The sequence below is a fragment of the Camelus ferus genome, chromosome 1 (assembly GCF_009834535.1).
Source record: "Camelus ferus isolate YT-003-E chromosome 1, BCGSAC_Cfer_1.0, whole genome shotgun sequence".
NCBI lineage: Eukaryota > Metazoa > Chordata > Mammalia > Artiodactyla > Camelidae > Camelus > Camelus ferus.
Window position 1 is genome coordinate 61,935,767 of NC_045696.1, and position 24,651 is coordinate 61,960,417.

The 24,651-nt window shown below is 35.4% G+C and overlaps 1 protein-coding gene across 9 annotated transcripts in view; it reads right to left on the reverse strand.

The window, feature by feature from the left end:
• Nucleotides 1-9,014: 9,014 nt before the first annotated feature.
• DLG1 (discs large MAGUK scaffold protein 1) overlaps nucleotides 9,015-24,651 on the reverse strand; it is a 228,975-nt gene continuing 213,338 nt past the window's right edge. For all 9 annotated transcript variants that reach the window (XM_032481581.1, XM_032481590.1, XM_032481574.1 and 6 more), the window contains 3 exons: nucleotides 15,506-15,615; nucleotides 11,855-11,946; nucleotides 9,015-10,878 (listed from right to left, as the gene is read on the reverse strand). In XM_032481581.1, the coding sequence (XP_032337472.1) occupies nucleotides 10,772-10,878; nucleotides 11,855-11,946; nucleotides 15,506-15,615 (309 nt within the window). In that variant the 3' untranslated portion in view covers nucleotides 9,015-10,771. The remainder of the gene's footprint in view (nucleotides 10,879-11,854; nucleotides 11,947-15,505; nucleotides 15,616-24,651) is intronic.

Below are 24,651 nucleotides of genomic sequence, written 5' to 3' on the forward strand. Positions count from 1 at the left end.
GCTGGGGAGGAGCTGGCAGTGGGGGTCTCTCACTGCCCCTTCTTGGCCCTAGAGAGGGAAAGTGACTTGCCTTGGGTCACACATTTAGTCAGTAACAGTGCTGGACCTAAAACCCAGGTGTCTGGCAGAGCTTGGCTCATTCCATCATACTTTGGAAGATGGGAAGGAGACCAAAGATGGGGAGGAAGAGGAAGCAGAAAATGACAAAGAGGGGGATGAGAGGAGGAAAAGAGTGAAGAAGGTGAGGGATGAAAGGGTTTTCTATTTGTCTAGGCCAGAGAGTCTCAAAGTGTGGTCCCCAAATGAGCAGCATCAGTATCACCTGGAACTTGTCAGATATGTAGATTCTTAGGCCCATGTCCAACCTACTGAGTCAAAAATTCTAGGGGTAGACAATCAACAATCTATTTTTGATTCTGGTGCATGGCAGGATTTGAGAAAGCACCACTCTAGAAGACCAGAATTGCAGTTCTCTATGTATACTGTGGCTGTGGGGAATGGACTGCAGAAACTGTTACTCAGTGATCCAGCTCCATCAATGTCCTCATCTTTTGTCATCACCCTCCTTCCCCATGAGTACCTGGGAATGAGATCCTCCCTGTTTGGCTAGAGAATGTGTAAGGAGAACACTGAGTGAGAGACAGAGGACCCCTGGGTCTGAGTTTGTCAGTCCTTGAGCCTGCTCTGTTCCCTGGGGAAGGAAGCCCTGCTCCTCCGATTGGGCTATGAACCTGTTGCTTATCAGACAAGATGATCAGTGGAAGTTCCATGGGCTTCAGGAGCTGTACTCTTTTGTTATCATTGACTCCCTGTGTGACCTCAGGCAAGTTTCGCTCTCCTCTCTGGACTTCAGTTTCCGTTGTAAAAGGCAGATCATGGTGGCTCTGATATGCCATTCTTCTTCCCTCAGTTGCTATCTGCTCTGGAGAATATCAGGGGGGCTTGTCTGGTGGAAGCATTTTTTTCATCCCCAACTGGATCCATGGAGGAGGGGGCACCTCTGTAATTCACACAAATAGACTAGCAGGTGGCCCTGGCAGAGGGGCTATGGCTTGAACTAAGGGATGGAATAAATAAGTTTCCTTAGCAAGCCTCACCCTGTGAGGATGAACAGGCTCACTCTGTCACACTCTAGGAGCAACCAGAAGTTATTGGTGGAATTTGTGTTCATTAAGTCATTCCTTTAGTGAAACTCCAGGTGACACTGATAAGGTATCAATCAGCTACAAGCTAACAGCTTGGGTGAGCTCATTCACAGTGGGTCCTTTCCTAGTCTCTCAGGAGTCATTCCTCAACTGTGACTCATATGGGACCTTGCTGTTGCTGGGCTCCAGGGGCTTCTACATCAGACCCATTTGCCTGGCCTTAGCATGGACATAGCTTTGTATTGATACCTGTGTGTAATGGGGAACTCTGTCTCAGTTTGAGCCCTGATCTTCCTGTTTCTGGGGTGCAGACATACCTGGGTGTATCAGAGGAATCGGTGGGATGCAATGAGGGAATAATGAGACAGTAACTTAACACAGGAATAGCCTTACAGAGGAGCAGAAGCACTGAGGACCATTTGATTCCCATTCTGGATTCATACTGAAGTTAGAGGGAGAGTATGAAATATGAGAGCTGGCTTCACTAATAATTCTGTAAGGTGCTGGGCTGAAGCAACACTGCTTTGGGACCCCCTGACCCTATACCATAATACGAACTACAGAGAGTCTTTCTCTGCCAGAAACACAGTCCTGGTTCTCCAAGGATTCAGGAGTTTGCTTGTCATGCAATTGACGGAGAGTAGGAGACGCTATCTAAATATAGCCTCTGGGGACTCAGAAAGAAGAGGGTGACGGGGAGCAGAGAACCTGTATTGGCAGATGGGGGCTAATGAACCAGCAAAACAGATGAACAATTCTTTTACCTAAAATCTTAGGAAAATTCATATTTTTATTCAACAAACAAACCATAATTTGTATCTTTCTATTTCTATGGGCTGTCATGTCTATGACTAACGAAAAGTCCAATTTTATTCTGGGGGACACTTGGAAGGGCTGGTGTGCACAGGGTAATCAGGAATGGTGAATATTTGCAGCAGTAAAAGTGTTATCAAAGGACATTACATTCTTACTCCTGAAGTCACTTCCTGAGTATTTGCTGTTTAATACATCTGAATTTGTTTGTTGAGATCAATGGTAGACATACTGAACAAGTTTTGTGAATAAAAGCCTCTTTAAAAGTATTTTTCCAATGAAACTGAACTTAGGGGAAGCCATGTGTATTTGGGCTACATAATATTCTATGTGTAAGCTTTTCAAAGGCAGATTCTCTGTACTCATCACAGGGCCTTGGACAAGGAGGATGATTTCTAAGTGTGAACTATTAGGTTTCACGATGTTACCATCGTTAAGGTGTCTCATATTGGTGAGAGGGGATGCTGAGAAGAGCCACAGAATTTGGGGACTGGGAGTCCCCCAGAAGCTTTGTCTGAGCCGTTTCAGTGTCATGGCAAGGGCTGAGGCTTGACCAGGAGGCTGAACTCCACAGGGCTGGTGTGACGTCTTGTCTGCCACCGTTCCCAATGTCTAGCATCGTCTGGAGTAAGTGGGCACTCAGTGAATATTATTATAAGTGAAAAGTAGACAGTGTGTCTCTTTCAAGATATCTGACTAAGAAAGGAGGAGATTTGCGGCTAAGGGAAAGTTTTTATAGGATAGGAGAGATTTGATCGTATAGTTAGAGCACAAGTAGCCTACCTAACAAAAAGAAGGTAATTGAAGAAGATGTGAGGAATAAGAGCAGAAGGACAAGCAGAGGGTGATCTTGAAAGGAAAAGAGAAAATTATTCTTCCTTGAAGATGGGTAAGAAGAGGGGTGGGAAACGTTCCAACTCAGTCAGACCTGCATTCAAGGGTAAGTCTCTCCTCCTGGAGCTCAGTATATTGGTAACCAATCCACAAAAGATTTTTCCCCCCTGAAAATTCTCCCTGCAATCCAGACTTTAAAATTTATAAGATTAAAAGTCTTCAAGATTAACTCGAAGATAGGGTTTTAAAGCCATTAATAAATCTCCATCTATTTCATTCATATAAGATTTAATCTGAGTGGAAATTAGTGTAAAGGAGGCTAAAGAGTAAAGAAGTACAATCAAGAATACTATATTTGGCTCTATCACTAAGACTTTCAGAGAAATTATTCATATCCCAGCTACTTCCGAGGAGGGTTTCAGATGACTTAAAATGAAAACATATGTACAAGGAAGATAAAATTGATATAAAAAGAAAAAAGTCACAAAGCATGCTCAGGAAGGAAGATTATTATACTAGGAACCAGAAAGAAAGGACTGTAATTAAAAATTTTAGCTAATTTAGAGACTTATAGTCAGAACTTTTTATGTACTCCCAGCCCCTTCTCCATGCCCCCAACTCTACTAGCTTGTAAATAAAGTCATTGCCCTTCAAACTTATACAAGACTGTTTTCATCCCATTAAAAACCACAGCATTGAAGATGACCATGCTGTATGGAGACCTGCAGGTAGAAGAGCTGTGTGCTGTCATCACCTGCCATGGGCACTTCACTGGGGCAGAGGAATACAAGGAGAAGGCCACCTAATCTGTAAAGGCAGCACATGCTCAGTATTAAGTGGATACCCAGTAAGCACTGCAGGAATTCAGGCATCAAGAGCTATAACTGGGAAGGCTTCTGCAGGAGGGAATAAGGGTGGTCCTTGAAGAAATGTAGAGCCTTGATAAGAGGACTTGGGTAAGGGGGACAGCAGTTAGTACAGTAGGAATTTGCATGACCACCAGCCACAAGACAAGCCCTACAGAGGGTGTGTGAGTAAGAAGGATGGCTGGGGACGTAGGTGATGGTAGGTGATTTGTTAACCACATATTCCAGGAACTATACTATACAGGTAAGTTGATTAGTTTGGATTTAGAACTCATGAAGGTCACTGAGGAGAGGAGTCACACAATTCAGGTTGCATTTGAGGAAAAGTCATCTGATGGATGACTGGATAACAAGGAAGCAATCAGAGGTTGGGAGATGGTTTAAGGGGCCACTGCAATAATCCAGGCCTAGGGGTGAGGGTGGGTTAAGGACCTGGATTAGAGTGACGACAACAGAAATAATAGCAATAAAGATATGATGTTAAGGAATAATCAACAGTATCTAGTGACTAGATATTTGAGGAAGAGAAATGTCAAGTAGCACTAAGGTTAAAAACTTAAGTGATGGAGAGAATATTCTATTAAGTACAACTATTATTAGCCATAGGTAGAAAAAGTTAGGTTAATAAAGCTTTTTCCTAATGAGGAAGTAGTGAGGAAAGTCAGGTAAACCAGATCTGAACAAAGCACTAAACTTTCAGAGAAAGAAATGGATCTATCATTAAGAGATAGCTTTCCTAGTCTTAAACACCACTAGGAAAGTAGATATTTTTGATCAAATGACTCTCACAAGATTTAGAAGATCTTTTTGTAGAGATTTATAGTGTGGAACATATGGGACTTTCCTCTTGTTTTTAGTTCTTCCATCTGTGAGGTAAATGAACCCAATTTTAGACATCCTCAAGAAAGATTACATCACTGGTTCTAATCTTTCCTTCCACCAGAAAATTCACTATATCTTGTTTCACATGCTAGTTGCTTTTTGCACTAACTTCTATATAATTAAAAAAAATTATTCTACTGTAGTGAAAAACTGTCCAAATGAAATTTGTCATCAACAGCTGATTAGCAGAAGTAGGGATGATATGTTGGACTACTTTATTCCTACCTTGGGTAAACACCAGGTAGTTCCTAAGGTTTAACCTAGAACCAGTTTAAGAGAATGACCAGTTTAAAGGATTTTTTTTTAAACACACTTGTGAGAAATCAAGTCATATCGTGATAAGAATGGAAAAGATCTGCAAGGCTGAGTGTGCTATGTGCATGCAAAAAGGTTGAGAGTCAAACCAATTAATCAGGGGGCCAGCTCTGGTTCAAAGATTGGAATCTAAGTACACTACACTAGAATTAGATTTCTTCTAATTACATAATATTAGCCATATTTAATAAGATGCAGAGAGGTTATCACCTAAAGAAAATTGGTAGTTAATAATTTTAAAAAACAAACCACAGTCCTTTGATGTTCAATGAACTAGATTTTCTTAAAAGATTAGGGCTGTCTCCATGGTCTGTTTTCTAAATTACAAGGCTATCAGATGATTTCACATTTGACAAATAGCTGTTTTCATCTTTTGCTCAGATTACTTTCTCCTCATTTACTACTATCCTAAACAGACTATACTTCCCTTAGGACACTCGCAATGAGAATCTGGCACATCCAGCTACTGAATCATCTGAGTGTTATTCCTGGGAATTTGAAATTCTACAAATTCTGAACTGCTTATTCTAGCAGTCTCCTACATTAGGCGTAAGTCTGTTTTGTAAACAGCCTCCTAGGATCTATTATTCTGCATTTAAAGTTTGTTTTAGGATGATAGGCTCCTGTGCAACTACCATGGCGGTGCTCACGGTGGAGATGAAGGGGAGGTGGGGGAAGGCCTGTCATGGCTGTCGGATCAGAGACCCATTTCTGGCTTTGATCCTTGTTCCTGCAGGCCTGTGGTTGTAATGAAGTACAAGGACATAGTGGGAAAAACTGGAAACAATCTGAAAGTCCTTCAGTCAGTGAATGGATAAGTGTATTGCAGTATATTCATAAAATGGAATCCTACTCAGTAATGAAAATTAACTACTGGTATGTGCAGTAACAGATGAATCTTGGATGCATCTGGCTAAATGAAAGAAAGCACACCCAAAATGCTACATATGATATCATTCCATTTATATGACATTCTGGGAAAGGCAAAACTAGTTTAGGCAGAGAAAAGATCAGTGATTGTCAGAAGTTGGGGTTTGGAGGAGTTATTGACTACATAGGGGTAAGAATGAGAGACGTCTTGGGGATAATGAAACTGTTCTGTATTCTTGATTGTGGGGGTGGTTACATGACTCTATGCATGTGTCAAAACTTACAGAATTGTACACCGTAATTTTACTGTAAATAAAAAAAAAATAAAAAGTGTATATAGTAAGAAAGCTAGGATAGTAGCTTCCCTTGCAGTAGGAAGTAGTGACTGGGAGTGAGCTGAGGGGGGTTGCCTGGGGTGCTGGTCATGCTTTGTTTTTTTGAGCTTCATGCTGGTTATTACATGGGCAATGTTGGTTGTAAAAATTCACTGAGGTATATGTACACTTATGATACTAATGCCTTATATATATATATACTTCAATAAAAAGTAAACTGAAGAGATGGTGAGAGAATTCCAGTCTTCTCTATCCTCTGGTCTCCTCCCCCTAATTCTTCCCACATCTGTTTACTACTATCATCGTAATAGAAACTGCTAGAAAAATCCTAGTGTGAAATCTTCCCTTGTAAGGTTTAGAACCTGTTCCTAAAAGTCTCAAACAATACCAGTTCACCTGACAACCAATTATGCTCACAATGCTGTTTAGCAGACTAGGATTCGTTTTGCCAGCTCTCAGGTAACCACATTTGGGGGTGCAATGGAGAAAGAGGTGGTACTAGTGGAAAATCAATGAGAAACTAGTCAGTGAATAAGTAGTGACTATTTTATTTTTAGTTAAGTTGAATGAAAGAAAATGTATCTTATCTGGGCAATTTAAGTAATTTTTTCCAGGCCTGCTTGTAGACTCTCAATAATTAATGTTCTGGAGAATTGCTAGGGACTGTAGGGCCTAACACTGTGCACAGACTTAAGAATGGCTTTATGAAAGCTTGATGTCTCCTAGTTCCATGTTTAAGGCTGAGTTACAGTAGGTCACAGTCACAGCATCTCTGACAAAGAGTAGGAATCCTTAGAAGAGATGAGTAAACATGATTCTAAGGACAGAAATGTAATTTCTTAACTAAAACTCTGTCAAAATTTCTCTATAGGTGATGAAGAATGGTGGACCATATTCTTTTTCAGTCTTCCGAGAAAAGACCATAAATACACTCCAGAGCAAGGGGAAGAACAGATACTGAGAGTCAAGTATCAGACGCTGTGGTCGGTGTTGTGTACACACTGCTTTATTTCATCCTTACTAACAATCCTGCAAGGTAGTCAGTCAAGTCTCATTTAAAATATGGCAAAATGAAGGCTCAGGTTAATTTGTACAAGGGGAGTTAGAACAATTCCAGGCTTCTGATTCCAAAGGAAAAAGGAATTAACTTTTGGAGTGCTCCCCTTTATTTGTATCCTTACTGATTCTCAAAATATCTCCATTTTACAGGTAAGTAAACAGAAAGAGGGATGACATGACTTGCCCAACTAATGTTATATAACCAGTAAGTGGCAAAGTTGGCATTCAAATCAAGCTCTGATTCCATAGCCCACATTCTTCACATTATAGTACTCTGCAGCCAAAGCCAATGAGAACTACGCTGTGCAATTCAAGATAAATGGAATCTTCAACATTGGCCTAACATTTGTGTTCTTCCCTGATGTCTTTCAAATTGGACCACTTCAATAAAATCTCTGAAGTTCACTAAAATTTACTTTCTTTTAATCAGTAATTCAAATCTTGAGGAACTGAACTGCCCACTAAATTCAGCTTGCAACATGGGAGGAGAAGGAACTGGAATAGTAGAAAAAACACTGTTCCAGGAGCCAAGTGTTAAAAGCTCTACTCCCGGCCCTGCTCCTGATTCACAGAGCAACTTCTACAAGGACACAGGGATCCCTGGGCTCGTTCTACCACCTGTGAATCGAGTATTCAAGGCAGAATCTTAGAAGGTAACTGCCTAACACTTTAGAAAACAAATTATCTTCATTATTAAAGTCCTCAAATTGCCACCTTCGGCATTTAAATACTAGGTAGTGTTTCAGCAGGTATTTGTTGACCAGAGTGTACGCTGCTGGAATGAACCTGTCAAATTCACGTCCATCATTTTTTGAAGAGCTCCATGCAGATATGGAGTAGGAAAGCAACCAGAGATGTGTATTTACATTTTTGCCAACTTAAGAGTATTAAGAAGCATGTTAAAAATATACAGTATTTCATAAAACATTCAAAATAGTATTATTCCCTGTGACTCAGAATAGTGGACTTTTCCCCCCTAATGAATAGTGTCCCATTTTTGGTTCTAAAGAGGTTCTTTCCTTGTATGTCACTGTGACAGTGTTAGGCTAACTTGTTTCCTAGAAATAGTACTTCGAGCTGTGATGGGAGTGACTTGTTCTGTGGGTCTGTCCTTACTTATTGCGTGACTCTGGGCAAGGACCTTCATCTAAGTCTATCCTTATATGTAAAGGGGCACTAACATGACAGTAAGTCACAGCACCTTACATAGTTGGGGCTGAAAAATGAGGCAGCATAGTATATTAGAAAGAACTTGGGGCAGAGAGATTTTGATACCAATACCCAGTACTGCCATTTACTAGCTAAGTAATCTTGGCCAAGTGATTGTGTTTAAGCCTTACAGTGGGGCTAGTCACTCTTATTTCTTTTGAAAAAATAAGTGATAATATACTAAAGTGGCTGTTGCATAGCAGTACTAAGCAATTAGTACTTTTATTAATAATTCTATACAATCTAGAAAGGTGCACAAATGTTAGTATTTTCTTACAAAAAATTACTTAACAAGGACATTCAGAAAGCAATGTAATATACATTTTAACACATAAATGGTATCATTTTATAACCTCTTGATATTTTAAAACATTTGATCAATAAATATTTCAAAATGACTTATGCCACTTTGCTATAAGGTGATTTCTGGGGCTCCTGAGATCATTTTACAGTAATTTTCTTCTAATATGTTTATGTTTGGTAACAACTTATATTTGGCATATAACAGCTATGGTATATATGTCAATGTGTTAACATACTCAATTCTAAAACCTACAGAAGAAATTTGATTAGGTTGCTTAATGACTATTGAATTCAGTTTACAGATTATGTGATGCACCAAACTTCCAAGAAAATGCTAGCTTGTTAAAATAGTTTTTTTTTTCAGAATACAAGACACATTTAACATACAGATTTTACAATAAAGTTTATTAGCTGTTCTCCTCTTTCTCATAAATGGAATGGATAATATTGATAATTCTTTACAAAGCAGTACTCATTTGTTTAAGAAACTGTAATGAAGAGGCTGTCAAAAACATATATTTAATAAACAACTCCAAAAAAGCAATGGGAAGCCAAACAATATTATTAATATATAAAAAGACCAGAGAAATTGAATTCTGAAATTATCTACTTTTCACTAAAATTTCTTAGTTGCTCACCATGAGGATCTGTGCAACTCTACTGCAGAGCAGCTACGAGAGATGAAAGGTGTGCAGTCTGAGGGGAAAACACTCATACACATGAGGCTTTTGCCTATTTGCCTATTAATGAAAGAAAAACTGGAAAGAGAAGCGGAGACCAAATCCAAACCAATGACAAGAACAACGGTAACAACAACCCCCCTCCAAAAAACAAAAAACAAAAAACCCCACAAAAAACCAACCAGGAACCAATTGAAAACTTTTGTAGAAAAGAGGAGAACATGCCTGTATTTTTACTTATAACCTAATTTCCCTAAAGGTTTCTTTCCGCAACCACCATACCCCTATTTTCATTTCACATGATTAAGGAAGATAAAGTCTAATCAATTAATATTTAATTTAAAAACCAAACGAAAAGTTAAGAGTAGGTGGCAAAAGAAAAAAAATATATCTTAAATATATGTTTGTGTGTGCAACTATGTAAAGAAAATAATTCCCATAGTTACAGAGTTTAAAGAAAGTTTATATATATTTATATATATATATATTTATTATAACAAAATAGTTATTGTGGGTAAAATATTCATTAAAATCTGACCCCTAAGAATACATTTAAAGTTTTAGACTATGAATTGGACTCCTTTCCCTTTGTCATAATGATTACTACATCACCACTGTAATGACTGTTCTGTATTTGTATCTATGAAATTTTCTCAACCTTATGTGTAAAAGGTGAGCTCCCCTAGCACCTAAACATGGCCTCAATTCAGAAAATGTGATGATCATTATATATGAACTTAGGTAAGACACTATAAATAGTGTTGCACAAGAAAATTAAAAACATTTAAACATTGTTATTCCTAGCAAATCTATTGGGGGGAAAAAACCCTCAAACAATAAAAGACTTTAAGAAGAACTCTTATGAAAAATGAATATCCCTTGTGAAATTACGGAAGTTAAACCAGATATTAATTGTGAAATTAAAAAACATATGCTTGCCTTATTTGTTTCTAATGAAATATTTGCTTTGATAACAGAAGTCAATTGAGAAAAGGACTTGAGAGCTAATATATTGGCCAAACCATGCTATTAAAGCTAAGCGTGCATCGTTGCTCAAAGTTTACTAAATCACTGATTAAAACCACTTTTCTTTCATTTATATTGAAATTTGAAAAGAATGTATATAAAGCTGTTCCGAAAATCTCTTAAAGTTACTTTCCCTTAAACATTAAGGAATTTTACCACAATTTCCCCATCTCCCCAAAAGCTATTAATAGCTGGTCAGGCCATTCTGTCTTCAGTTATGAAAAATGGCCACAAACGAATGGTGACACAAAATAATACAGATGCTACAATTTGAAGGAGACAGTAAGATGTTAAAAATAAGTGCAACTGCAGACCATGATGAGTGGAATATGATTCAACACAGAAGTACTGAAGACAGACTCCAGAAGAAAAGGGCAAAGAAGTGTCAAAGAAAGTGAGATTGTGGAAAAGAGAAACAGAGAAACATCAAGTCCTCATAACTTTTCTTTTGCTGGAACCCAAATGTAAGGACCAGACTGTTCTTCTATAATCTGCTTCACTTGGTTGTAAATGTCTTCCAGCGTATCTCCCTGTACAATAGCTGCAATGACAGAAACAAAATCAGAAACCTCCATTAATTGTCTATCTTCACCATTACAATTACTGGTGAAAGAGTGGAAGCTATTTCTTAGAAATATATACTCAATCAGGAAGAGATATCATTTCATGTACTGTTTGATTAGTAAAAACGTTCATTAATTTTTCTATTTATAAAATAGAAAAAATTTTCTTTTTGTAAAATAGAAAAATATTTTACAAATAGAAAAATTTTACTTTAAAAATTTATCAGAAGGCAAGATTTGGTGATTTTTTACTTTGTTTTGTGTATCTGGGAAATACACACTGAAGTATTTAGATGTAAAAAGAGTTAACTGCAACTTTCACTTAAATATTTCAGAGAAAAATTGTAAATGTGGTAAAATGTTAACATCTGGGGAATATGGGTAAAGAGTATATGAGAATTGCTGGTTCTATTCCTGTGATTTTTCTGTAAGTCTGAAATTATTAAAAAAAAAAAACCACACAGGTTACAACACCATGACACTTAATAATACTTAATATGAATGATACAAATATAAACTAATCATTATTTCAAACAAATAAATAATAACAAAAACTTGTCCAAAAGAATAATTTAAAGAATAAGTAAGGGAAGATTATTTGGGAATTTCTACCCCCTTTTTCTTTTTAAATGAATAACATCTTAAAATGGATCAAAACTTATGTAGTATAAGAGAAAAGTTAGTTTCATAGAAGAAATCAGGTCTGAATGCTTTCTTCTAGTCAAGTATGAATTATTCCTGTACACTCCTGTCTTTATCATCAACCTAAGAAACATTAAATTTCAATATTCCTCATCACCACAGCCTAGATTAGGTGAATTATTCTGAAAATGGTAACACTTATTATTACTACTGGTAAATGTGGGCATAGTTCAAAATCTTTTGTAATGGGTCAGTTCATATGGCTCCAAAGCAAGATTCTATCATAAAGGGCATTACTACACTGATGCCAACCTGTGAAATGTTCAGTAAATTCTTGTTCCAGTTTCATGGCTCTCTCAAACGTCTTTCTGGCTTGTTCTTCTGTTAGACGTTTATTCATTTCCCTATGCAAATAAATTTAGAAATTGGTGATTACTACATTATAATACTTCTGAATAAAGATGATAAAGGAGAGAAGATACGTATAAAATCACGAAAAGTTGAGCTCTGTTGAGAATCTTAATGTCATTAAAAACTATATTTAGTCACTGAATATGTAGTTTTAAACTTGGAATGACAGAAGGATTCCATACATTTTTGCATTAATGATCATAAGGAATATTGGTCTGCAGTTTTCTTTTCCTGTAGTGTCTTTGTATGGCTTTTGTATCAAAGTAATGCTAGTCATATCACATAGAGTTAGGAAGGACTGACATTAGTTCTTCTTTTAAATGTTAAAATTTACCAGGGAAGCCATCAGATCAGGAGCTTTTCTTTGTTGGAAGTTTTTGATTACTGATTCAATTTCCTTAGTACAGAATGATATATATGTATAAAATACATATAACTTACTATAGTTATTGGTCTATTTAGATTTTCTGTTTCTTTGTGATTTAGTCTTGGTAGGTTTTGTGTTTCCAGGAATTTGTCCATCTAGGTTATTCATTTTTTTGTTGCCCAATTGTTCACAGTATTCTTATAATCTTCTTTATTTCTGTAGAATCAGTAATAATGTCTCTACTTTCATTTCAGATTTTAGTAATCTGAGTCTTCTTTTTTCCCCCTTATTCTAATTCTGTTTACCTAAAGGTTTGTTATTTTTGTTGATCTTTTTGAAGATCAACTTTTGCAGCCTAACATACGGTCTATCCTGGAAAATGCCCGTGTGCATTACTTCTTAGCTTTTGGTAGAATTCAGTAAGTCCTCTTAGCTTAATGTTTTACTTATGAGAAGACTTTTCATAACAGAGTCAAGTTCTTTGGTAGGCATGAGCCTAGATTTTCTATTTCTTTTTTTCCTATTCTATTTCTTCAGATTGTTTTGAAGTATAACTTTCAAACATAAAAGAGGAATATCATAAATGTACATCTTGATGAGTTTTCTGAAACTTACGCTTACCTGTATATCTAGTACCTAGATCAAGATCTAGAATATTACACCAGCACCTCAGAATCTGGGTGTGTTCACTTCAGTTACCAATCTACCTTTCAAAGAGTATCCCCTATCTGATTTCCATAAGCAACGATGAAATTTGGGATCATGGAGTACATATACTTTTAAGTCTGGGTTTTTAAAAAAAACTCAAATTATGTTTGTGATATTCTTCTATACTTTTGTGTGTAGTTGGAGATTGCTCATTCTCATTACTGTAGAGTATTTCATTGTGTGAACATGTCATAATTTATCTACACACTGATAGGTATTTGGATAACTTCAAGTTTTTGATTATTTAGTACAGTATTTCTGTCTAATCCAGTACATGTTTTTGGTAAACATAAGTAAATATTTCTATTTAGTATTTAAGTTATATGCATGTTCAGCTTTAGGAGATACTGTAAACAGTTTACCAATGTGGATGTACCAATTTATATTCTTATTAGTACTATGAGTTTCAGTTACTCCATATCCTTGCCAACATTTATTTTTTCATCTTAGCTCTTTTGGCATATGGGTGTTAGTATACGACACTGTGGTTTTCACTTGCATTTCTATGAGAACTATCTAAAGTGTTGATTGACTGTTTGGATCCTCTTTTGTGCAGTATCTAAGTTCTTTACTCATTTTTCTATGGGTTGCTTGTGTTAACATTTTTAATGTCTACTATATGTGTAGTGATAGTCCCATTTTCATTTCTAATATTAGATATGCCTTTTAAACTTTCTTTTCTTGATCTTTCTTATTAACAGTTTATAGTATTTTCAAAGTAAGTATTTTTCGTTTTGTTAATCCTCTCTACCATATGTTTATTTTATATGCTACTACATCCTCCTAATTTATTTACTTGACAATTTTATTACCACTGAGTTCAAAACATTTGTTAACATGGTGAGATTTCTTCTGACCCATTAAGAATTTCCAAATATTTGGGATTTTCTAGTGATCTTTTTATTATTTACTACTATTTTAATTTCATCATGGTCAGAGAATATTTGTTTTTAATAACTTTAAATCTGTGGCTTAGCATATAGTTTTGGTAATTGTTCTAACTGCATTTGAAATTAAGGTATAAATTATACAGACGTTGAGGGCAGTGGTCTACATGTGTCAGTTAGGTAAAGTTCCTAATTTCTGTTGTTCTATACCCTTACTGATTTTTTGTCTGTTTTCTTATTCTATTATTTTGTGATTGGTAAGTTCACCATGATTGCAGAATTAGTATTATTTTTCCCGTGTTGTTGTCAATTTGTGCTTTAGGTATTTTGAAACTGTGCTTTTAAAAGTACAAAGAAATGTATAAACATATCTTCCTGATAGAGAGAACCTTTCACTTTTATCAATGTCCCTCTTTATATCTGGTAATACTTTTTTTACCTTGAAGTATACTGTGAAAGCAATATAAACCAGCTTAATTTGTTTAATATTTGCATAGTATATACTTTTTTTCTATTCTCTTTCAGCCTTTCCACAGAGTAACATTTAAAATGTGTCTTATGAAGCAACAGATAGTTGATGGGTTTTATAGCACACTATCCAAAATATGGCACCTTGACATATTGAATATTTTAAGCTGAAGGAATCTGAAAAATGGCAGGTGCAGGAAGGAGACTCTGGCCTTTCCCTGAAGCAGGTCAATAAGATCTTCATATGAGAAGTGACTTCCTTATATCTGAAGAAAAGGAGCATTTGTATCTCTGAAGATGGAGGGAAGCTGCATGAATAAGCTTTGCTAAGTTTCCACTAGTTTACTATTATGTAATATCCTCTGGTCCTATCATATTTTCCTATCACTTCCACTCTTCATCTAACCTAGTATAAAAATGCTCAGGTTTAACCATTTCTTTGGGTCTTCATTTTTTATGAAGGGTTCCATGTTATGTAAAACTTAAATAAATATGCATGCTTTTCTCTTGTTAATTGGTCTTTTGTTACAGAGGCCCAGCTGAGAACCTAGAGGAGTAGAAGGTAAAGTTTCTTCCTCTTCTACGAAAGCTACAAATAGTTGTTTTTTAATTCCTCTATTCTGACAATTTTTGTCTTTTAATTGGACCATTTCGTCTAGCATTTAACTGATGAAACATTTGGGTTAATTTATACTATCTTACTACCCATATCCTTTTTGACAAACCTGTACTATGTTTCTACTTGCTCATTCCTCTCTTCTTTTAGTATTTAAATTCTACTTTTTGCTATTAGGCAAGCAGTTATACATTATTTTATTCTCTTAATGGTTACTCAGAGCTGCATTGCCCAGTTAAGTAGGTACTAGACACATGTGACTATTTAAACTCAAATTTCTAATATGTTACTTTATACTTTAGTATATTAATGCTGATGATTATGATAGTTAATATTAAGGGTACTTATTTAATCCTTACAATACCCTCTGAGGTGGGTATACTATTACTATCTCCATTTTACATATAAAGGAACTGAGATGCTAGAAGGGTAATTAAATTACCCAATCTCATAAGTGACAGACTGGATGTGTACTTAGAGGCTGTGCCTTAGGCATTTACACTTACATGATATTTTCCATGGATTTGGGTTTAATAAAAATGGAGATTGGGTAAAGCTGTGCAATCTGCAATCTCTTTATGGCATTTCCAGACACATCAAGGATACAGTGTTTGCCCTAAAATAGAGGGAACAGAAAAGAAAAACAAGTGAACCAAGTATTTTCAATTGTATCAAAGGTACATTTCTTACAGGTACAAAATTTGATTTATATTTTTGGATCCTGTTCACTTTAAGCAAACAGGTCATTTCTGTTTTGAAAACAATGAATACTGACTATGGATAGTTAATTTTCCATTCTCAAATTTTACATTTAAAAAGGAATGAAAATACAGTTCCCTTATTCCTAGCTTTCATAGACCAGTAATCTCTCCAAATGGAACCAATATGGGGTTCCCATCTTATTTTGCTGAGAATGGGCATAAAAAATATCTTAAGCTACCATTTTATCATAACTATCATTTCACAAAAGAATATGTATGATCAAACAAGAAAGTAAAAGCCCAAAATAAAAGAGAATCTTTAAAACTGAATAAATTTAAATTTATAAAATCCCACTATCTCTATTCTATCCTTTTTTTTTTTTCATTTTATTGGGGACCAGCAAAAACTTTACCACAAACTGTAGCATTTGGAAACTCCAGTTCTGAATTTAAGACACTTCCCTGACATGCTTAAATTCACTGCCAAAGGCCATTTAGGTTTTTAATAAAGATGAGTATTTCCATGTTAAATAGGGTAGTACTTCTAATTTATCAGATTTTATTACAACATTTAAAATCAGGTACTCCCCCTAAATGCACTTTGTAATCTAAAGACTTGAGTCTACTTCAATGAATGGTAATTTCAACTTAGTAGGAATATTTAAAATAAAAATTTTAATATTATATGAATACTTCAAATATATAGAAAAGTAAAGAAAATAATACATACACAGACCCACCATCCACTTTTATCAGGTATTACTATTTTACCTGATAGCTTAGAAATTTAAAAAACCTTAACATTGAAATATTAACATTCTATATTTTATCCCCCTCTCCACAGGTGTACACTATAGTTTGATGCTCATTTGCAGACGTAATATTTCTTTATCCCTTATTTCCTAAAAACAATGACATCTCTTACATAGCTACAGTATAATTTCAGTTGATTACCTAGTATCCTTTACTGCAAAAGAAAAAAAAAATTTCTTGGTCCAGAATCCAATCCAGGCTTACATATTGCATTTAGTTGTAATGTCTCTTTAGTCTCTGTCAATCTGACATAGTTCTTTAGTCTTTGTCCTTTATGATTTTGATATTTTTGAAGAGTACAGAACTTTTTTTTTTTTAAATGAGTATGTCTCAATCTGGGTTTGCCTGATGTTTCCCATCAGATGGCAGGATATACATTTTGGGCAAGAATACCACAGAAGTGATGCTGTATCCTTCTTACATCACATCAGGAAGCATATGATGTCCATTTGTCCCATTACTAGCAATGTTAATTTTGATCACTTGTTAAAGGTTTTGTCTGCTGGATTTCGCCACCATAAGATTACTATTTTCCCTTCGTAACTGGTAAGTATTTTGGGGAAGGATATGTTGAAGCTACATAAATATCCTTCTTCTTATCAGATATTAATTCACTAATTAATTTTAGCACACACTGATGATTCTTGCCTGAAACAATCATGGTGGTCATCAAGAGAGATTTCCTAATTCATCATTCCTTCTAATTTTATTAGTAGACATTCTAATAAGGTAAGGCAAAGCTTTCCCTTCTAACCATTTATTTATTTATTCATATATTTATTTATACCATTATGGACTCTTGGATTCTTATTCTCCATGTTATAATCAGTTATTATCATCATTTATTTTAATATTCAAATTATCCCAGACTTGGCCACTGGGGGACTTTATAGATTGGCTTTGGTGTCTTTTTGACATATTTTTATCATTCTTTAAGCCCTTCCCTAGTTTTCTGGCATAACAAAATGTTATAGGTCCATCTTGTACTGTCCCAATGGGATGAGCCATCACTCCAGCGAGTTCTGAATCTTTTTAATGAAGGATGGTATTTAAAGGCCAAGATACAGGCACTAGATATTCTCACTATTTACTGAGGAGTCATCATTTGTAGACCTTTTTTGTGGACAGAGCAAGAAAACATATGCACCTATTTCTATCCTATCTATATTAAGATGCATGGATTTATATTCATATCTCTAATTCCAATCCAATTATCACAGTTTATTCTACCATATCCCCTTTGACATTTCTAAAATCTCTTTTTTGACAGTGAGAAACCTACTCCCATTGTCAATGTATTAATTTGCTCAACTCTGAAACACACATTAGTTTCAGACCTGTTAGCTCCTGCCACTCTGAAAAACCTAATTAGAGTTCAGTATTTATTCACAGGTTTTCTGTCTAGTCTATCTTTAAGGATTACTGAGATTAAGACTAATCCTCTCCCTTCCCCTCTTCAATGCAGTTATTTGAAAATTAATGTGGAAAAAACTATTTGAAATGCAGTTAGATTAGATTTACTGTTTGTATATCATTCAGACTAGACTAGACTAATTAATTTACTGTTGGTGTATCATTTAGCTTTTCCCTCATCCTTTCTATTTTTTGAATATACAAAATGTTAATATAGTTCTAAAAATAAAAATTATATAAAAAGGTATATTTGGAGAAATGCCACACTTCCATCCCTTCTACCTTATCCCCAATCTCCCGTACTTTCTACTCCTCCCTCTGTAGGTGACCAATCTCATTTGTTTCTGATCTATCACTTTTATATCTTATTTTTGTAGGGATTGTGTATTTATATCTTTTGTTCATTTTCTATTAGATTTTTGGTCTCTGTTCCCTTAATTCTTAAGGGTTCTTTATATTTCAGGAATATCAGCCCTTTGCAAATTTTTCTGTCAGCTGTTTTTTAACATTGGTAGTGGTATTTTCTAATAGTTTTTGGAAAAGTTTTTTTGGCCAAGCAAAGGCCTTTTTCTTCCATGTGTTCAAATTTGTCAATCTTTTATTGCATCTGAATTTTGATTCATGGTTAAAAAACTTTCCCCACACCCAAGTTATGTTTTCTTCTGTCAATTGTATTAGAGCCAATTTTTGTGTATGGTATGAAGTATGGTTCTTTTTTTTTTTTTTTTTTCATTGTCACATTTTTTTCTCTGTGAGTTATCATAACATTTTGTGTATATTCCCTGTGCTATACAGTGTAATCTTGTTTATCTATTCTACAATTTTGAAATCCCAGTCTATCCCTTCCCACCCTCCACCCCCCGGTAACCACAAGTCTGTATTCTCTGTCTGTGAGTCTATTTCTGTCATGTATTTACGCTTTGTTTTTGTTTGCTTGTTTTTGTTTTTGTTTTTTAGATTCCACATATAAGCGATCTCATATGGTATTTTTCTTTCTCTTTCTGGCTTACTTCACTTAGAATGACATTCTCCAGGAGCATCCATGTTGCTGCAAATGGCATTATGTTGTCGGTTTTTATGGTGGGAATGCAGTTTGGTGCAGCCACTATGGAAAACAGTGTGGAGATTCCTCAAAAGACTAGGAATAGACTTACCATATGACCCAAGAATCCCACTCCTGGGCTTGTATCCAGAAGGAAATCTACTTCAGGATGACACCTGCACCCCAATGTTCATAGCAGCACTATTTACAATAGCCAAAACATGGAAACAGCCTAAATGTCCATCAACAGGTGACTGGATAAAGTATGGTTCTAATTTATCTTTTCTCCAGTTGTTTCAGCATTATTAAAAGCCCTAGTGATTTGAGATTGTACATTTATCATATACTGTATTTTCATATACATTTGGGTCTTTCCTGGATTCTTTTTTTTATTCTGCTGGCTTGTTTGTCCCATTCATGGGCCTGTAGCACATTGTTTTAATTAAGAAAACTTTATAGTATGCTTTAATATCCGGTAGGGCTAGAATCTCTTGTAGCCTTTCCTTTTGCATTGTCCTGCTTCTCATATGAACTTCAATTTGACTTGTCTAAACCCATAAAAAGCTGGCAGTTATTTTTATCAGGAGTCTGTTCATATATAAACTAGCTTAGATAGGACTGGCAGCTTTACAATGCTGAATTGTCACAGCTAAGAGCAAGGAGTGTCTCTCAATTTGTTCAAGTATAGTATTTTGTCTTTCAGGAGTGTTTTACAGATTTCCTTATGTAAGCCTGAATATTTCTTACTAGGTTTATTAAGTATTTTATTTTCTATTTCTTATATTATAAATGAGGTTTTCTCTATCATTAACTTCTAACTGGCTGTTTTTCATATAAATGAAAGCTATTAATCTCTGCGTATTAATTTTATATGCTGCCTGACTCTAGCTTTTTGTTTTATGTCTTTGATTTTATAAAAGTCTTTAATTTTATAATGAATTTGTATTTTAAAAAATAAATTTTATAATAGTTTTTTTTTATGGTTTCCAGGTATACTACATTATCTGGAAACAGAGATAGGTAAATTTTACTTCTTTCCCTATTCTGCCTCTAACTGATTTCTACTGTCTAACAGCATTGACTAATATCTTGAGCAGCAGTAGTAGAGGTAATGGACATCTTTGCCTTGTTCCTCATCATAATGGAACTGCTTCAATGTTTCTCCCATTAAGGATTTAAAATGAATTATATTTATCCATCCATTCATCTCAATCTCTCTCTTTCTCTTTAAAAAATAACAACAATCTCTGTATTTTTGAGTCTTTTCCCCCTGAGAAAGGTACTGAATTTTATCAAAAGCTTTTGAGGCGTCTACGCACATGTAACTTTTCTCTTTAGATCTGTTAATGTGGTAGATTATATTAGTGGATTTCCGCATATTAAGCTGACTTTAAATTCCTTTAATCCCATTTGGTCATGGTGTATTATTTTTGCAATGTGGTATTGGATTCTGTTTATTAAAATATTTAACACTTTTGTATTAATATTTATAAGTGATATTGGTCTATAATTTTCGCTGTTTTCGACGGGTTTAGATATCAATATTAGACTTGCTTTATAAAGTGAATGCTCTTGAGCAGTATTTATGGAGCTTCAAGATGATCTAACCTTTCAAGATTTGGTAGAGTTCCCCCATGGAGTTATCTGGGCCTGGTCCTTCTTTTGGGATAGTTCCTTGGTAACTTGCTCCATTTCTTCTAAAGATTTCTTCTTCTATAGAAATCTTTCCATTTCTAATAGGTCAATTTTGGTAAACTGTATTTTTCTAGGAAATTATCCATCTCAACCAAGTTTTGAATTTTATTTATATAAAGATATACAATGTAGTCTTTTACGATTTCATAATATTTCAACGGTTATGTCCCGTCATTTCCTGTGTTTATTATCTGTGACTTTCCCTTAAAAAAATCAGATCAGCTAGTAGTTTGTCTATTATGTTATTTCTTTTTAAATCTTCTGTTTTTCTATTCTCTACCTTAATACCTTAAAAAATCTTATTTTACTAATTGTTATTATTATAAAGAATATGTGCAAGTGACAAAAACTTAAGTAGTTGAGAAAACATATAAAGTTAAAAGTGTAAGTTTTGTTTTCCCCCAAAGCACAAGGAGGACTATCAGTTAAAACAAACAAACGAACAAACAGCTTGATTAAGCATAAATGACATACAATAAACTGCAGGTATTTTAAGTATACAATTTGCTAAGTTTTGACATGTATGTACACCTTCAAATCATGACCATAATCAACATACTAAATACATCCATCACTCCCAAGTTTCATGCCTCTCTGAAACCTCTCCTTCCCTCCTCACCAACCACTAGTCTGCTTTTTGTTACTATAGATCAGTTTGAAATTTCTAAAACCTTACATAAATACAATAATTCAATGTGTAGTCCTTTATTATCTGGCTTCTTTCACTTAGCATAACTACTCTGGGATTCATCTATGTTGTTGTGTATATCAATAATTTATTACTTTTTAATGTTGAATAGTATTCCATTACATGACTATATCACACTTTGTTTATCCATTCATCAGTTGAGGGACATTTGAGTTGCTTCCAGTTTCTGCCCATTATAAATAGATCTGTTATGACTATTTATGTACAAGTCTTTCTATGGACATATGTTTTCTTTTCTCCTATTTCTGTCAAAACTTGGTAATGATCAGTTTAAAAAAACTTAGCCATTCCAATGGGTATGTAGTGGCTCCTCATTATGGTTTCAATCTGCATTTATCTAATGACTGTGTTCAGTTAATTTTTCATCCGTTTATTGGCCATTTGTATATCTTCTTTACGGAAATGTCTTTTCAAATCTTTTGTCCATTTAAAAATTGGGTTGTCTTTAGTACTGTGTTGAAAGAGTTCTTTACATATTCTAGATACAAGTCTTTTACAAAATATATGGTTTGAAAATATTTTCTCCTAGTATATAGCTAGTCTTTTTATTCCCCTAACAGTGCTTTTCTCCCCCCAAGAGCAGAAGTTCGAACTTTGGTGAAGTCCAATATACCATTTTTTCTTTTTTTGGTCAGATTTCTAAGTATTTAATATTTTTAATGATACTATAATATTTTTCAAAATTTCATTTTGTGATTAGTCTAAGTATACAGAAATACAACTGGTTTTTGTATATTGATCAATACTGTATCCTTTAATCTTGCTAAATGTATTTATTTGTAATAGTAGCATTTTTCTGGGTAGATTTTATCAGATATTTTACATAGACAATCATGTTGTCTGCAAATAAAGACAATTTTACTTCTTCCTTTTAATCTTGATGACTTTTATTTCTTTTTCTTGCCTTACTGCACTGGCTAGGACCTCTATTATAATACTGAAAACAAGTGGTGAGAGTGGATATCCTTGATGTGTTTCTGATTTAAGGGGAAAAACATGGAGGTTTTTAAAAATAATTAAGTATGATGATACATGTAGGGTTTTTGGAATGTTATTTATGAGTCTGAGGAAGTTCTTTTCCATTCCTAGTTTGCAGAAAGTTTTAGTCAAAAATGGATGTTGGATTTTGTCAAATGCTTTTCCTAAACTATGGAGATAATCATATGGTTTTCCTTTTTTACTTCAGTATCATCAGTTACACTGACTGATTTTCTCATGCTTAAATTTACCTTACAGTCATTGGATAAATCCTACTTGGTGGTCATGACATATTATCTTTTTAAATGTTGTTAGATCCAACTCATGAAAATTTTGTTTAGAAATTTTGACCTATGTTCATCAGGGAAATTGGTCTGCAGTTTTTTGGTAATGTGTTGTCAGGTTTTGAAATCTAGGTAATGCTGGACTCAGAAAAAAACTGTAAAGTACTCCCTCCTTTTAAATTTTATGGTAGAAAAAGGGCATTATTTCTTCCTTAAGTGTCTGGTAGAATTTATTAGTGAAGCCATCTGGGTCTAGAGTTTTCTTTGTGGAAAGGTTTTTAAACACAAATCAATTTCTTTACTAAATATAGGGCTATTCAAATAATCTATTTCTTTGTGAATGAGCTTAAGTAGTTTATATCTTTCAAGGAATCCTTTTCACCTAAATTGTTGAACTCAGTGGTATAAAGTTGTCTCTCAATTTCAGACTTTCCTTTAAATATTTGTAGATTCTGTAACCTCTCTCATTCCTGATATTGGTAATTTCTATCATCACTTGTTTTTTTCTCATCAGGCTGGTTAAAGGCTTATCAAGGACTCTGAGATCTTCTCAAAGAACCATTTTTTGGTTTCACTGATTTCATCTATTATTTTCCTGTTTTCTTTTTTATTAGTTTCCTCTCTGATCTTCATTGTTTTCTTCCTTCTGCTTACCACATAATTTCCACTTTTATGTGTATTGTGTCCTTCCTTTATCTTTTTCTAGCCTTTTACACTAGGGATTTAGTTTATCTATTTCCATTCATTTTTGTTTGGAAATGTTCTTAAGGCTATGAAATTTCCTCTGATCATTGTTTTAAATATATCCCATGGATTCTGATATGTACTATTTTCATTATTATTTTTAAGAAATTCTATAATTTCATCTTCCATTTTCTCTTTCACATATGAGTTAAGAAGTTGTTTTAAATTTTCCAGTTGGGAAAGAGATTAGCCAAGATGGTGGAGTAGAAAGACCCTGAGCTCACCTCTCATGAGCACATCAAAATCACAACTATCTGCAGAACATTGATGAAAAAGATCAGAACCTACCAGAAAAGATCTACAAGTGAAGTCATAAAGAAGGAACCACGAGATGGGTAGGAGGGGCAGACTCATGATATAATCAAGTCCCACACCCCTGAATGGGAAACGCATAAACTAGAGAATAATTTTATCATAGAGGTTCTCCCACAGGAGTGAGAGTTCTGAGCCTGCTTGGCTCCCAGTCTAGGGGTTGTGCACCGGGAGGATGAGTTCCTAGAGCATTTGGTTCTGAAGGTCAGTGGAGCTTAATTTTGTGAGTCCCAAGGGACTGGGGGAAAATAGAGACTTCACTTTAAAGGGCAAACACAAAATCTCACATACATCAGGACCCAGGGCAGAAGCAGTAATCTGATAAGAGCCTGGGCCAGACCTACCTGCTGGTCTTGGAGAGTCTCCCGGAGAGGTGGGAAGTTGACTACTGCTCAGCCTGGGGACACACACACTGGTGGCAGACACACTTGGGAGTTTTCTACTGTATGGACACTGGCGTGAGTAGTCATTATAGGTGGGCTCCTCCCTCTAGCTCATTACCACCAAGAGATGGCCTCACCCAACAACCTACAGATACCTAGGTTGGGAAGCCTCAGGCCAAACAACTAACTAGGTGGGGAAGAGCTGCACCCATCAGCAGACCACCTGTCTAAAGACTTCCTGAGCCCACAGTCACCTCTAGACATGGCCCTGCCCACCAGAGGGCCAAGACCCAGCTTCACCCACCAATAAGTAGGCACTGACCCTGCCCTCCAGAAGTCTGCACTAGCTTCTAGATCAGCCTCACCCACCAGGAGGCAGACACCAGACACAAGAAAACCACAGTCCTGCAGACTACAGACCCAGCCTGCCCACAGCAGGCCAGACCTTGCCCGTGGACCAGCTGGGCCCTGACACTGCCCACTAGCAGGCCAAAACATGATTCGGGACAACACAAGCTTGGACCTCGTACCCAACTGTGTCAGAAACTGTACCTCCCAACTCCCCTACAGTGATCTGA